The following is a 17,308-nucleotide window of genomic DNA, read 5'->3' on the forward strand; positions in this document are numbered from 1 at the left end:
GAAAAGCAGTGGGTGCTCTTAACTATTGAGCCATCTTTCCAGCCCCTAAGCTTTCTTCTTATATGAAAGAAGAAGAAACCTGACTTCCAAAGAAATAAAGTTTTTGTATTTCTTCATTTAGGTGTTGTATTCTTTTGTGGTGAATAAGTTTATAACAGACCAAGATTGAAGGCTCTATAGATTTCTTTAAATGAAATGAATACACAAATACTCATTCTACATACACAGCATTTTATTAAATATACTTTGTGAGAAAAAAGAATGCCTTAAAGTACTAAATTCCATGTCAATCAGATTATCTTAGTAAATATGATGGTGAAAAAAAATCAGAGAAGCATGATTTAAATATTCTCAGAAGAGCAAAAGCCTACTTACATCTTCATATAAGAAAACAATCATCAAAATATAAAAGGCAAAGAAATCTCTTGTAGAAGAATATATTTAAGAACTCCACCTGTTAGTATTTCATTTAAAAAAGTCTACCCTAAAGATACAGACACTCTCACCCTTAACATATATGCTTTGACCAGGGGAGGAGGAAGATGTAGACAACTCATTCGCACAGAGAAAAGCGAAGCACTTCCGCCGCACAGTAGGAGAGCTCACTGGCACCAAAGTGGAAGGTGGGAGCGTATTTCTGGCTTCCACTATGAGCCACAGAATTTCTCTACTGCTCACAATTCTGGGGAAAAGGGGTTTCAAGTTTTAACTCTTCCTAAGGAACACAAGCCTTAAACATTTCCAGGTTATACAGGGCTGTGAGAAACACAAGACTATGACAGACATTAGCTGTTACGTGCTTTCTACTGAAGTTATCTGGTGGGCATGTTCTAATTACGTCGGCTTCATTACAACTAGTAATGAAGCTAGCAAGTGTAATGTGATGCTAACAGGATAGTATCAGCGTCGGTTGGGATGGTTTGGCTGCAAGTATTTTAAAGGAATTAGGTGAAAAATAACTATACACACATTCATAATTAATATTTGTAAAAGATATCTTCACATATCAGATATCACACATCTTGTAGGGGCAAAATAAATACTTAATGGCTGGCTGACCACTTAATACATAGCATTTGAGAAAATCTGGGTAATTCAGATGATGTAGGGAAATACATATATGTAGCATCTTACCAACATAGAGTATTATGCTACATGTCAGAAATAATGCTATATTATCAAACTAGGACATGTAAACTAGCAATGCAATTACAATCAAACTTTAAGTAAAAAGTTCCTACAACTTATGCAAGAGAGTGAACCTTGAGGTCTATTCAAGAATTAGTTTTCATATTTAAAAAGTTTTATGTTGGTGAGCCATATTTACCCGTTTAAATTTATATACGAAATAGAAATTTGCAGCAAGGTTACAGTTTTAGACCCCTTTACAGAGGTAAAAAAGGACTGAGTTGGACTATGACTTTAGGTACATTTGTGATCAAAATTAAATAACACTTCAAAAAAATCCAAACACTTTTAATAGCAGGACCTGACAAAACTTTATACAGATCTTTTTTGAACTATGAAAAAGAATGATTAGTCTTATTTTGTAAGACCTTTAGGAAATAAAATAATTTAAATTTGAAATAGCAGCTTGATAAGATGTTCCTGTCTTGGTATTGATTGTTAAAGTAATCAAGAAGATTGAGAAATTCTAACTAGTATGGACAAGATGTTATTCATTACTGAATACAGAACTATTTTGAGCATACAGATACTCTGATTTTATACCCACTACAATTCAAAATTCTGTAAACTGAGACATTCGATGTGTTTAATGTGGCAGATCATAGTAAATGCTTTATTATTTTATTCTGTTCAGTCCTTTTCCCATTAGGCAGGCAAACACTGTCATGACCATCTTTGGTTTTACTTCTACGAGGTCATCAGGTAATGCATATATCCGGGCACCAATCTTCCGAGCAACTGAAATGGCATATCTTGAAAAGAGAAGAAAGATACCTTGCGATTTGTTGTCTACCGTGTTTTAACTTAATACATTTTAAACAGAAGAATCTTTTTTTTATGAGATTAACTTTACGAAAAGGTTAAGGATGTGATTTTTTAAAACTCATATTCCGTACATGAGTTGAACTTTAAAAGATGAAAATGTAAGTAATTTAGGTCAAGACTGCGAGAAGGTGAATGTGGTCTGACATAAACTTACTTAGCGTTGTTCAGTTTGTCCTCGTCAGTAAGGTTTTCTCTCTTGATCATTTCTGGACGAACTGCATTTGGTGCAATGGCATCTATTAAATCTAAGACAGGCAAGCTTGTACTAATGGATTTATCCTAGGAAATAAAGAAAACATACACGAACATCTTACCTTTAATTTCCACAAATGCCAGCTTCTGGTCACAGTCATGAAACTGAAACCAACCTATAAATTTTCTTTGTACTTAATATTAAACTTTTCTGCAAACAACACATATAACAAACCATTTAAATTATGATTTGCCTTCAGTCTTAATGTAAATTATAGCATATAGAGTTGTCCCATTCCTGAATAAAGTTCCCACTTTTGCCAACTGTAACATCTATTCTGTGAAAAATAACTTTTGAGATGGAGTTGATGTTTTTTAAATTAATAATTTTATATTTTATGGACCATGAATTCCTAAGACTTTGGTTAGTATTTTCAGAAAGGGAATCAAATAGTGACAGGAACCTCACATTTACAAAGATGGCGTTCTTGGTGACTTAAGTGTTTTATTTGTCGTTATATTGTAATCCTACCTGCCAGAAACAAATGAACTATACCCTCTTTTAACTATGAAGTACATAAGTCCAAAAATCAAATGCTAGCACAGCCAATAAGCATGAGGTATTTGAACTGTGACAGTAGAATACTAATACCCAAGATGTTTCATTCTCCAGCTACTTCCAGGATGAATTAAAAAATGGACAACCACTCTAGGGGATGGAATGTTGTTGTTAAAATAAAAAACCCTGATCTGAACTGGTTCTATAACTTGCCTGCTGATGGGAAAATGACCTGTTGTTCTAAGCTTGAATAATGGCCTCAATTGCTTACCTACCCAACACTGGCTCATTCCTTGCCTCTCTCCGTTCTAACAGAACCCATATTTTTGCTGTGTCCGTATCTTTCAATGTGGACATGAGCTTCAAGGAAAGCTCTGGCCATCCAGTGCTCTAGGAATGAACCTGAATTGCATGTAGGTCATGCATTTGAAACAAACTTTATGTGTAAAGAATATAAAGCCAGATATACAATGTATCTGCGTCTTAAAAATTCATAGGGAAGGGCTGGAGAGATGGCTGAGCAGTTAAAGAGCTACACTTCCAAAGGACCTGGATTCAATTTCCAGAACCCATGTGGTGGCTCACAACTATTTTTAACTCCAGTTCCAAGGGATCTAAGCCCTCTTCTGACCTCCAGACACTAGGCATGCACATGGTGCACAGACTTACGCATACGCAAAACACCCACAATTATAAATAATTGACAGGGAATGGATAATTAAGGAAAAAAAGTATCTAAAAACGCCCTTCTGGAGGGGCAGTAACAAAGCAGAGAGCCCCCAGTCTAAGATGAACAGGGCAGTTCTAGCACCACAGTGATTTTACTTGAGCCTCAGTTAACTAGGCTTTCAGAAATCAAAACTTTTTCTGAATGTGAATATGAATGAACCTCTGTCCTAACCAGCACTAGAACTGAGAGGGGAATCAGCTTTGGGGTATAGTTGGCGGGTTGAATGGCAAAGCAGTCATGGGTGGTGGAGGGAACTACAGGCTCAAATACTCCTGAAGACTGACCAACCTCTGCCTGTCTGCTCTTGTCCTCAGCACTTTTCTCTTTAAACCGATTTGCATTTCTACTCTTGAAGACAGAAACACCTTTACCTGAGCTCTGGGATGGGAATACCACATAATTCTTGGCCATTATTGTAAGGAACAATAATTTTTCCCCCTCCTATTTTTCATGTTTTACCCTGGGGGAAGTTTTTACTGAATTCAATAAAAATTTTAAGTTTCTAAAGATTTTATCAGACCCTTAAATAATATTTCCAAGAAAACAGACCTATCTTCTAACTCCCCTGACTTGTACATTATCATCGAGAGACATTTTATTATTGCAAAAAGGTAGAGGATATTGTGAAAATCCCTAGTTCCATATATATTACAGCACTTTTCCTTTAAGTTAAACATAAAGAAATTAAATAAGGAGAAAGTCTCTAGGATCTTAAAAGAGAATGAAACCTAGAGGTTAGCCTGATTTCCAAGATAGCATCTCTTTCCTTCCAAGATATTGAACTGTAGCATCTCTTTCCTTTGATTTGATAGTCTATTTTATTATTCTTCCTGTTGTTTTTAAAAATAAAAGTGGCAACAACAGCGATGTAAGCAAGAGAGTCTTCTAAAAGATTCAACAGGAAGCCCTCCACATCTGATGCCCTTTACAGACAGGCAGTGCCATTAACGCAGCAAGCCCCATTTCCTGAGCCCTCTGTGTGCCAGACATGCTTAAACCTTTTTCTGTTTGTTAACTTATTTAGTTTTACGATGATCGTGTAAGACAGATATTATCTCCATCTTAGACTTGGGGAAACCAAAACACAGAGAAATTAATATTATAACTTGTCCAAGAACAATTGAGTACTCGGGTACTAAATGAAGAATCACATATTAGGTCAGTTTCGTTTACCCCCAGTGCAAACTGCCAAGGTTTCTGAAAAACAGGTGTCTCTGTGCACTGCCATCCTCTTTAGCTGATTTACACAGTGCTGCCGACACCTCATACTGCAATGCTCCTTTTCTTATTTATGTCCTTTCCTGAACAGTGAGTTCTTTGAGGTAGCCATGGTAACAAGGCACCTGACACAGTGAGCTTTGATATTACAGAATGAATAAGTAATACGTCGGTCACACAGGTTACAAGTCTGAGGCAAGAGTTCAACCCAGGGCCATCCATCTACAAAGTTTGGTTTTGAATCTGCAAGTAGACAGATCTTGATAGGAAAGCCGGTTCTCTTTAAAGGTGCACGGCTGCAGACAAGTTATTTAACTTCTCGAATGCTCACTGTTTTGCTCCTAGAGTTGGCAAATGCGAAGTCTGCTTAGCACAATGACTACCAGTCTCTAAAAATAGCAATTACAATTATTATTACTTGCTGATATGCTACTTCTCCGTCCTCTTAGTGAGGAAAAATTCTTTACAAATAAAAGGGCTAAATATGTCTTTTCTAACATGCCTAGTTATGGCATGTCTTGAATGTGGTGAATTCCCTGCTCGTGAATTCAGGCTTTTCTTTCTGAAACAATCACCTTTTTCACATTACGCCTTTTACTCGGTGTTCCCGATTTAGAACCAGCTTCTCCCTGATCTTGAATTAACCTGTTCTGTACAACGTGCTTTAGAAACCATCCTCAGTGTCGCCTTTAATCAAGATGGTTGCTTCCAGCTTGTCAGCTCCTGTGTTGTCTGCCAGTTCAACCCGCCCTCCAGCTGATGTTCAAATCAACTTGCGGGGTTTTGTTTTGTTTTTTTGTTTTGTTTTGTTTTTAGTTTTTAAATGTTTATTATGCTGAGTTACTTAACGGCCATTCTCATGAGGTGTATGCACTTCGAGCCTACATACCACCATCAAATCTGTTTTCTCTGTCCACTCTTCACTGACTATTGAGCTAGAAAGATCAACCAGACTGTACATTTGAGAAAATCAGTTCTATGGCTTGAATTTTATGATCTACTCCATAGTAGAATTGCGTCCATTGTACAGCTTTGTCTTTAATATAAATGAGAGGTAAATAAACTTCTTACACTTTCTGGACTTTTCTTTAGTATACTAGTAATACTTCAATAACTATTCCTGTCTCCAAACATTTCTTCTTTGTATTTGATAATTTATTTACACACACACACATACCACACACACATTTGCTTACTACCAGGGTCAAACCTAGAACCTTATGCAATCTACCACACTTATTTTTAATAAATATGCAAGTGTGTGTGTAACTTCGGCGTTATAATTTCAGAGATGACCAATTACAGAATTTTATAATATACCACATTCATATTTACAATTTAAAATTGTATTTTGTATCTAAAACATGGAGACAAATAAGAATGAAAGCTACAAACAATAATACTATCAGTGTCCAAGATATAAAAGAAGAGAAGAAGATGTACTTGAATTAGGACCCAGGGAACATATTTCCCAAGATCTATTCTGTTAAAACCATTGGAAGCATTGGTCTTTATAAGGTGACTTAATTTACCAATGTATGATATTTCTGCTACTCTCAAATACTGTTAAACACACAGAGCAAAGGCAAAGAAAAGGATAAAGATGGGTAGATGTCTTTAAAAATAGCTTCGGGTTTCATTTATTGGCACTTTGTTTTCAAAAACAGAAATTGCTGGGCTTTTTCTAAACATATAATAAAAGTCACAAACATAAGGGTCACTGAATGAATATGCTCAAGCAAACATGCTTATTTGTAGCTAATACCAGCTTGCATGCAACAGCAGAACACAATGGAAATGCATGGAAATTAGTGGGGATGTTTGTGTGGATTACATTTTCCGTGCTGTATGAATTGTCCACAAATGCTCAGAAGAAAGTGTTAAGTGCATTATGAAACCGGATGATAAGAATCGTTTTTCCTACCGGTTTTCTCAATCCCCACTTGCATCGCCTTGGCTGGCTCTGTGTGGCTTGGAAATGAGGCCAATGCGATTCAGAACCCTGCTGCTAGGGAGCACAAAACATTACAGGCCTATGTGAACAACCAAATACACTGCAGCTTCTTTTTCACTTGACTACTGGATTTTTGGCTCAATTCTATTTCTGACATCAGATTACCAGTTAAATGCAGTAACCTGCATCTATATTCAATAGATAACCAATAGAAAATATAAGAATTCAAATTATTCCAAGTTTACACATGCCAGATAATTACTATGCCTAAATTCCTGGGTTATATGTTTCTGAACCTCACTAATGTAATTCTCATTAAAAATCCCTTCAATTAACTTAGGTATTAACTTTTAAAAGTTCTTGTTACCTTGAAGTTGGAAATAGAAGTGCTCTTGTTTGCATTTTTGAGAGTCTGATTGACCCATTTAATAATAATATCATCGTTGACTTTTTCTCCTTCCCCAAGATCTGATAACACATTCAGTGTGTATCTGCAACAGAAATGATATGAACTTGAAACAAGGGGATGGAATTTGTTTTCACATAATTTATATCAGCATTTAAGAAATAGCCAGGTGTGGTGGTTTTCACCTATAACCCCAACACTTGAAAGGCTGAATCGCAAGTTCCTGTCTCCAAAATTTAAATTTCTTATTTTAGTCTGGCATTTGCACTTAATTACATTCAAAAGTTACAAAGCTCACTAATCAGAACAGAACACTGCCAGATAATATTTTAAAAATTTAAAATAATTCCTTCCAAAGGCATTGAAGATGTATTAATAGAAAATGACTGTATCATTAGAGATTAACCCATGGTAATTTTTGAAAATATATAACCAATAGCAAACCGTTTACGGAATTAATTTATTTCACATTGTTTATTTCTTATGTATGTTCATGAGTCTCTCAAAACTAGCGACGTGTTTAGTTCAAATGACTTGTTGAGGAAACTCAGTGTTACAATGAAGAATGAAGACATGAGCCTTTACCTCCTCATCAGCTGCCAGACCAGTGCCAGAGTAAGGGTTGCGTTCCCTTCATTTAAGTCCTGCCCACCAATGCCAACCAACGAGAATTTGGCCTCATTTTTCCCAAGCTCTACTGCATAGTTACAGTTCTCAATCTGTAAGTAAGCAAAACTGTTAGTTTTTAAAAACAAAACAAAACAGATTTTAAAAATATTCCCAAACTATGCCAGCCTAGTCCAACCACAGGCAAAGTAACAGCAATGACACTATGTGACCAAATGTTATTTCTTAACAACCAAGTGAAGTAATTACACCCAGTTTACAGGGAAGTGATCAAAACAACAAAGGGGGCTGGAGAGATGATCAGAGGTTAAAAGCACTGGCTGTTCTTCCAGAGGACCTGAGTTCAAATCCCAGCAATGACATGGTGGCTCACAACAATCTAAAATGAAATCTGGTGCACTCTTCCGGCCTGCAGGCATACATGTAGGCAGAACACTGTATACATAATAAATAAATCTTTTTTAAAAAGTGATTCTGAAAATAGATGAATTTAATCCCAGCATTTGGAAGGCAGAGGCAGAGACAGGCAGATCTCTGAGTTTGAGGCCAGCCTGGACTACAGAGTGAGTTCCAGGACAGACTCCAAAAGTTACACAGAGAAACCCTGTCTCGATTTAAAAAAAAAAAAAAAGGAAAAAAAGAAAAAGAAAATGGCTGAACAGTGCTAGCCCCACTCCAACTTGAATACAGATTATATAGTTTCTTAGAAAGTCTATGGCTATATTACACAGAGAAACCCTTTCTCATAAAACCAAAAAGTGCTAGCCTCCCCTTCAATTTGACTACAGTTTATTAGAAAGCCTATGGATGTGTTCTCTGAAATTCAGGTCCTTGCCCACTTGATTCTGCAAAGGCCTTGTCCGGGATGTAGCTGCTGTGCAGGAGTCTCCTCCTAAATAAGACATTCTACCTTGGAGGAAAGTTTCTTCAGCCACAGTGTGTTCTAAAGGGAGGCAAAACGTTCCATCTTGCAGGGAAGCTCCTTAAAATTCAGTGAGGATCCTGAGAATCAGCATCGGAGTAGCTAACCTGCTTAGAAGAGTCTGAGAGCAGCTGAGCCACTGGAAAAGGATTTTCCACCCTATTAAGCTGCCTGCAGGCTGTGCAGTGTGCTCCAGGTTTCCAGCTTTCATTAGCTGTCTGTCACCCATGCTGGGGTGGGCATCGGTGTTATTTCTGCTCCTGTAAGAGACTCCTCACTCCATACTCTTTTAAGGCACCCCAATAAAGCTCACTGGCTCACCAGTGTGGACTTTGGAGGGATCCTCACTCCGGTCTGTCATCAGTTCTTTATCTGGAGTGGGAAGATGCTTGCTTGCTAAAGCCACCCCAGGAACAAAGAGTCACAATGGTAGAGTACTTTCTCCATGTGTACGAGATTCTTGGGTTCCCAAGAACCACAAAACATAATTAAAAAATCTTAACTATGCCAGCCAATTATCTGGCCCTTATTAGCTTCCTTAGAGTCAGAACTATGTTATGCTTAGTTTTTACGTGTTTTCTTTTGTTATGCATAGTATCAATTTCCTATAAAAAGTGTTCAGTATAAATCCCTATAGCTGGGAGGTGGTGGCACACGCCTTTAATCCCAGCACTTTAGAGGCAGAGGCAGGAGGATCTCTGTGAGTTCAACGCCAGCCTGGTCTACAGAGGAAGTTCCAGGATAGGCTCCAAAGCTACACAGAGAAACCCTGTCTTTAAAATAAAAAAAAAAAAATCAGAATACAAATCCCTATCATCCTCTCCACATTTCAGCTTTGTTCTCATCACAGTGCCATCTGCAGGAAAAATCCGATTTATCAACACTTGTGGTGTGAATAATGTCCCCCAGAGCTCGGGTATGTGTCTGCTCAGTCCCTAACTGATGAACCGTTTGCAAGGATTAGGAGGGGTGGCCTTGTCGGAGGAGGTGTGTCACTGGGTTTCAAAGACCACAGCAAGCCTGGTGTCTCCCTCTCTGCCTGCTGTCTAAAGACCAGGATGAAAAGCTCTCAGCTACTGCTCCAGCACCAGGCCTGTCTCCTTCCCACCATGATGCTAGTGGACTAACCCTCTGAAACTGTAAGCAAACCCTTAACTAGATGCTTTCTTTTATAAGAGTTGCCATGGTCAAGGTGTCTCTTCACAGCAACAGAACGTAACTAAGACAAACGCCAAGTAAATCATTTTCCCACCTACTTACTCATTTCTAGTCAGAGAAACCCAGTTGGGTCCTTTCTAAATGTTTGTTTAGGTGCAGTCTCTACAGAGGCTTCTTATCAGTCATCATCTGGCGACATATGTATCAGAGGTACGCTTTTTATGTTTTTCATTGTTTTCCTCTGTGTGTTCATAGTTGTGTGTAGGTGTGTGTGTGCAGGTGATACAAATGTGGCATATGCATGCCACAGCACTGATGCGGAGGTCACAGGGCAACCCCAGGCATCATATGCATGCCACAGCACTAATGCGGAGGTCAGAGGGCAACCCCAGGCATCAGTCCTCATCTACACCTTGTTACTCTACTGCATACCCTCAAGCTTTAGGTGATTCTCCTGCCCCACTCCTATTTCCCTATAGGAGCACTGGGGTTATAGACACTGCTGCTACATGTCCAATGTTTATGTGAACTCTTGGGATTTGAACTCAAGTCCTAACACTTGTAGAAAGGACTTTTCCCACAAAACCATCAATGCAACTCCCTGCCCCCCACCCCGGCCAGGTATTTCTGCACTGATGAAATTGTAAGCTCTAAAATCCACACCCCCCCCCTTTAGTATTTGGAGGTTTTGTCATATGCATATAGTATCTGCAGAAGCCAGGAGAGTGTATGGGATCTTCTGAAACTAGAATTACACATGGTTGTGATCCAGCATGTGGGTGCTAGGAATTGAACACAGGTCCTCTGGAAGAGCAGTCAGTGCTCTTGACTGCTGAGCCGTCGCTCCAGCCCCAAGTCTTAAAATTTTATTACACAAGTAGGAAAAAAAGGTGTTTACTAAATACATCTTGGAAAAAATATTAATTAAGAAGAAGAGTATAATTAGTTTTCTTTCCCAAGTCAGTCAAGACTCCATTTAAAACAGTTAAGCCAGAGGTGCAATCACACCACACACACACACACACACACACACACACACACTATAATTTTTTATTAAAAAATTTAAACAATTTTAGTACTCATAGTTAATTATCCCTGCTTAGCATATTTAGTAGAAATAAGAGTATGGGGATGTATATAATTGTAATAAGTGAAATGAATTTCTAGTTTATGAAATAACGTGTTACAGTATGAATAGGAAGAGAAATCAGTGAGGATGAATGGGAAACTTTTCCAGTTAACGACAGTCATGGCTCTGTGTGAAATGTGTGTCAGTAAAGGCAGATTCTGAGGAGAGCTGATGGTAAGAAGGGAACGGGATTGCTACTGTAGAGCCCAAGACGATGCCAATACAGCCAGCAATGACTAGGAAACCACAAATTAGTGCTACCATGCAGGAGAGCATGTGGTCTATCTGGGATGACATCTGGCTTTCAGTTTGGTACAGGGCACCATACACAGCTTTTGACATAGGTTTTGGAAGCTGAGTTCAGGTTCTTACATCTGCACAGTCAGCACTTCCCACCGGAATCCTCTCCCCAGCCTGACTTTCTAGTTTCTCGTGAGATTGCTAAACTGAAATTATAAGGTCAAAGGATTTTATTAAATATTCCTGTTATATATTATTAAAGCAATTTTAGAAGTGCCATAAAAATGAACACTTCTTCTAAGGTTTTATTTCTCAGCAACATACTGCCCCACCACTATCCACTTCCTTCGGCTTCCACCCCTCTACTAGTTTCCCTGTGACAAAATTCAATCAATTTCTGGATCCTGACTCAAATACAGCCTCCAACATGAAGCCAGTTGGATGGGAGAACGTGTGGCCCTTTTCTCTTTAAAGCCCATGGTGCCCATTTCGCTCAGTCACAGGCATACATATCATATCACCATCATTTCTGGGGCACCTCCTAAGCAGCAGCTCCACGGCTCGCGCTCTTCTGTGCACCGCGTTGTGCACGTAGTAAGAAATCAGAATACATCTCATGAATAAATGAATGAGGAAGCAGCGAAGATTGAGCGAGTAGTGGCAATTATAGCCCAAGAGGGCACTTAGGCTGCATCTCAATGACAGAAGTACCAAAACTTGTTAAAGATGAAAACAGTGTATGAAGTGTCATCCTGAAAGCACTGCCTTCATCTGTCCAAACACTTGGTAATAACTGAGTTTATGAAGAACCCGTTACGCTTCGTGCATCTTGAGGTGAAATAAATCTATAGGCACAAACCACACACCAATCTTTATGAACTGATACCCTGGGCTTCACATCAGAGAAACATTAGCAGAGCTACAATCACGCCTCTCACCTTCTTCATGTTCCCTCCGAGAGCAGGGTACGGAGGCTTGTTGACATGGCTCCAGTTGACTGGCACGCGGATCATCTCATAGAGCTGGAAGATCACCAAGGCATCTGTAAGGTCACTAAAACAGGAAGGAAATGCACATAAGAAAGGGAAAACCGTCGGTTACTACGACTGTCCTAAAGATGGATACGTATCTTTAAACACACAAAAGTCACCTAAAACTAATAAATGACAAGGCTTTCATTTCACCTCAAACTTTCAACCTAAGGACCTGTCCAACTTTTTCAAGTTTACAAGGCATTTGTACATGTATATACACTCGTACACATGCACACATACAAAGAACTATGATAAAGACTATTGAGTCCACTATCCTTACTATGAACTCCTGGGCTGCCCGCAGATATGTTAAATTTGGTCAGAAAATACAATATAAAAAGTTCTACAACATATACTAAGTATTTAAAAGCAAGTGGCAGGCCACTCATATAGTTTGACCTCAGTTTTATGCATATGTAAGAACTGCTAAGAGCAATCACTTGTGAGCAGAAAAAAGGGAATGAGAGGGAACAAGGGAAATTGCTTGTTTTATTTTATTCTATACAGTTACATTGTTTGAGACTTACACAATAGAATGAGTTCATGTGTTATATATTATGATTTTTTAAAACTTTAAAAATAGTTATAGGAAAATTATAGCTATTCAGTGGGTAGCTGTTCCTGTTCAATAATAAAAGTTAGGAGGAAGGATTTTACAAGGAAGTAGGAGTTCTGAATGTAAGAATACTAAAGAACACTGTTACTTTGGATTCAGGAAAATACAATCTCCAAAAGGTTAAAGTCTGTCGAGTCTGTTTCAGCTCTTGGTGTGAAGGAAATAAAGCAGAATCAACGCGGTAAGTAGCAGTCAGGGAAGGAATGCGTGCCTGTTTTCCTCCAATAGGTTATCCACTGGCCATGTTCTGCTAAGGTTCATATCAGAGTTACTTTTCCTTCTCTGGGCACACACCAAGCGGCAGTGAATGAGTAAAGCCGGGCTTTGTGCCAAGCGATGGAGACATCTCATGTACAGTTATTAAGGTCTGAAGAGCACATGAGCATTTTGTGTGCAAAAAGACGTCACTAAAGTCATTGCAAGTTCTGGGGTTTCACCTACTTCTCTTTCTTTCTTTTATTTTAAATGCATTCACCTTCCTTCTTATTTACTATGGTATTATTATTATTATTATTATTATTATTATTATTATTCATGTTCTGCACATTCAAAACCTGAGGCTCAGAGACCTGAATAATTTCCAAGGAGTTCACAATAAATTCTAGAACCAAATGGTGGTAGAAAAGTTCCAGGACTAATAGTTCCAGAAATATATTTAACAGCTTATTTAAAGAAAAGAATATTTAGTTAAAAACAGCATTATAGTCAGTCTAGTTGCTTTGGAATCAACTGAGTGTATTATAGGTTGGGAATTAAATGCTAAGGTTGGGTTAGGAATATAACCAGACCTGAATTCATAGACACATACTGATGCCTACTGTTTTTCCATCTCGAAGGGTCCCCTTTACGATTATGTTACTTTGAAGATCTTCTAAAAGTAGACTATATCTTTCTCAAGATAAAAATTGCATATGCCTTAATGCCTTTACTAATATCAAGAAGGATATTATAATAATAATCAAACATCTTTTTTTCCCTGGTTTTTCGAGACAGGGTTTCTCTGTAGCTTTGGAGCCTGTCCTGGAACTAGCTCTTGTAGACCAGGCTGTCCTCGAACTCACAGAGATCCGCCTGCCTCTGCCTCCTGAGTGCTGGGATTAAAGGCGTGCACCACAGCCCGGCTAAAACATCTTTTAACTAAAAATTTGGTAAATTCTCTTCTTTCAACCATTGAGAACTTTAGTATCCTCAATGTTATAAAAGTTACTTTGACTCTCAACAAATCTTAATTCTTTTTAAATGTGTGTGTGTGTGTGTGTGTGTGTGTGTGTGTGTGTGTGTGTGCATATGCAGGCATATTCATGGTTTATGTTTGGGAGATGTGTGCATATTCACATACCCATGGCCACCCAAGGGCATTAGGTGTTGTTTCTCAAGAGCTGTCCACTTTGATTTTGAGACAGGGTCTCTCACTGGTCTGGCATTCACCAAATTACCTACCACTGGTGGCCTGCCTCCTTTGGCCTCTGTAGGCACTGCACACACCTAATACCTGACAAAAATGCAGATAAGACACCCATACTCATAAAATAAAAATAAGTATATCTCAATTTTTAAAAAAGTTTAACCATTAATACTAAGAAAATACATGTTCACTGTTAAAGAATAAGTCCAACTCATATTAAAATTATATTCTCTATTCTTAGACTTGTATAATTTAATATGAACTTATCAAGGCTTTAAGAATTATTTACAAATTTACATATAATCAGTTTGAAACTAAACCAGGTCATACTTTGTACTTCAATCTATTGCTAATTTATTCTCAATAATAAACTATAGACATCTTTTAAATGAATTTATAAATATATAATTACACCTCTCTCCAATGCTGGAACTTTAGCTGCCCTGCTCCTATAACAAAAGCTCTAGTCTAATTGCTATATGTCTCTTCATCCAGCCGGAAATTCTAGACTTGTGTTCTTAAATGTCTATTAAAATAACAGTTACTAAAATAAGATGATGCTGGTTACAATTTTAATTAATATTTTAATAAATAGCAAGGAACAGAAATCCTTAGCTAAGACCAGCAAGTTGACTCTGGTAAAAGTGCTTGCTGTGCAGGCCTGGTGACTTAGATTTAGTTCCCAGGTCAAGGTAGATGGAGATAAAGAATTCTAAAAGGTTATTCTCCGACCTCCACATACACACCATTGTACATGTGCACCCCAATATTCAATAACATAAAATATAATTTTAAAAAAATCACAGTGAATGAGTTTTTCTGCTAAAAATTAATTTTTAGTTTATATATTCAATTCCTGCTTGAAGATGTTTCTTTTTAAAAAAATATTTATTTATTTATTTATTATGTATACAATGTTCTGTCTGTGTGTATGCCTGCAGGCCAGAAGAGGGCACCAGACCTCATTACAGATGGTTGTGAGCCACCATGTGGTTGCTGGGAATTGAACTCAGGACCTTTGGAAGAGCAGGCAATGCTCTTAACTGCTGAGCCATCTCTCCAGCCCCTTGAAGATGTTTCTTTGGTATTTAAATTATTGATAGATTTAGTTCAATTTTTTATGAAAAATGTTGAAAGTGGGATTGTTTGTCATGTATTTTTGTCTAGACTATATTCTTTTGTGTGTGTTCCAATAAAATTTTATTTGTAAACACTGAGATATAAAATTTCATATATCACAAATACCGTCTGACTCAAAAGTCCTTTCTATTGTAGGAATCCGTTGTTGCTCTCAGGCTCAGATATATACATATATATTTAAATATATATTAATACTTATATATTTAATATATATTTATTAAAAAATTTTGCTTGCAAGCTATAGATTGCCACTTCTGTATCCCAATTGTATGAGATTTTCAGGTGGAGATAGAAAAGCCCTTTATATACCTGAGGGCTGAAGGACAGGAGACCAGCTATATACATGGGGCTAGCTGAACATATCTCAAACATGGCCCACCTTGTTTTGGAGAACCAGAAAAAGTACAGGAACAAGAAACAAAGGGAAGACACTGGTAGTGATAGGCCATCTAAGGACTGGTCGAGAAGAGTCCCTAGACATCAATGTAGCCATCTGCCTCTAGCCCCAAGAACTTTCTCTGTCCTTATTCTTAACCTCTGAGCCATCTCTCCATCCCCATCAAGCCTATATTCTATAAGAAAGAGAAAAGGAACACTTTCTCTTAGCCATGTCTAAAGAGACACATTATTACCACTAGCAGAAAGCATAGGACATAATTTAATAAATATTTTTATAGCCCTGTTAATGTACACTTGCTATGACAAGATCAGAGCTACTATATTATCTCATTACGCCATTCCTGAATATATGCTCGAAGGATTCTAAGTTAGCATACCACAGAGATGTTTGTACATTCATGTCTATTGTTGTATTGTTCATCTAAGATATGAACCAGCCCAGATGTCTACCAGCAGAAGGATAAATAAACTACATTTGATCCATACACGTAGTGTAATTTTATTCAGCTTTAAAGAGGTATAAAACTTGGACATTCAGGCCTAGGAATGTAACTCAGTGGTAATATGCTTGCCACTCATGTACAAAGCCCTGGGCTCAATCCTCAGTATTACAACAAAAATTAAAAGATTACCTTGCAGGAAATTAGGATACACATAGAAAAAAATAGATGGAAATGGAAATTGTTATTCTCCATGAAGTAAGTCAGACTGAGGAAGACACATTGAATGTGTTTCTTTCATATGCAGGACCTAGGCTTAATCTATACATGGATATATGTGTCGGACATGAATGTATAAAGGGGATGATGGGAAAAGAGGAAAGATCTAAAAAGGGGAATCTGCAGAGAATGAAGCAGGTCTCGCAAAAGGGGGAGGAGGATGGACAGACAGTGGTAAGGAAAAACAGCGATGTATAATGATACGTTTTGGGAAAATAAAATGAATCTTAAAAAATTTTAAAGAATAAGACAACTTAAAATAATTGTCCAGAGAAATGAGTTATTTCTACACATGAGGAAAATCTTATGTGAAAATTACAGTATAAATAAAGCATAAAAATAAATGAAAAACTACGAGTTATAGTGAAAAATAGTGACATATAGATGAGAAATGTATTAGATATTATTGTTATTCTAATCCTTAGTGCTGAAAGATAATTTTCTTTTTCTTTTTTGATTTTTTTGAGACAGGGTTTCTTTATGTAGCCTTAGCTGTCCTGGAACTTGATCAGGCTGGCCTCGAACTCACAGAGATCTGCCTGCCTCTGCCTCCCCAGTGCTGAGATTAAAGGTGTACACCACCACTGTCTGGCATGAAATAATTTCTTATTTTTGTGATCAACAACTATAAAAATGTGGAAATTTACTCTTTATACTATAATCAAATATTATTATCATCACATTGTCTTTTTATATAACACTAAAACCAAACAAACAAACAAAACAGATTGCCCATTCCCAGCATTCCAAATGTTGGCTAAATTCTTGTGATTTGAGAAAACTTTCTCATGAAAACATACCTAGAAGGGAAACTTAAATTAGGTTATGATAAGGTTGACACATAGGC

At 37.5% G+C, this 17,308-nt stretch overlaps 1 protein-coding gene across 2 annotated transcripts in view; it reads right to left on the bottom strand.

Moving 5' to 3' along the window:
* Positions 1–293: 293 nt before the first annotated feature.
* Pls1 (plastin 1) overlaps positions 294–17,308 on the bottom strand; it is a 93,841-nt gene continuing 76,826 nt past the window's right edge. For both annotated transcript variants that reach the window (XM_038322910.1, XM_038322911.1), the window contains exons 12-16: positions 12,087–12,201; positions 7,658–7,791; positions 7,034–7,157; positions 2,168–2,292; positions 294–1,940 (exon numbers count right to left, since the gene is read on the bottom strand). In XM_038322910.1, coding sequence (XP_038178838.1) covers positions 1,805–1,940; positions 2,168–2,292; positions 7,034–7,157; positions 7,658–7,791; positions 12,087–12,201 — 634 coding nt within the window. In that variant the 3' untranslated portion in view covers positions 294–1,804. The remainder of the gene's footprint in view (positions 1,941–2,167; positions 2,293–7,033; positions 7,158–7,657; positions 7,792–12,086; positions 12,202–17,308) is intronic.

The sequence above is a fragment of the Arvicola amphibius genome, chromosome 3, assembly GCF_903992535.2.
Source record: "Arvicola amphibius chromosome 3, mArvAmp1.2, whole genome shotgun sequence".
Classification (NCBI taxonomy): domain Eukaryota; kingdom Metazoa; phylum Chordata; class Mammalia; order Rodentia; family Cricetidae; genus Arvicola; species Arvicola amphibius.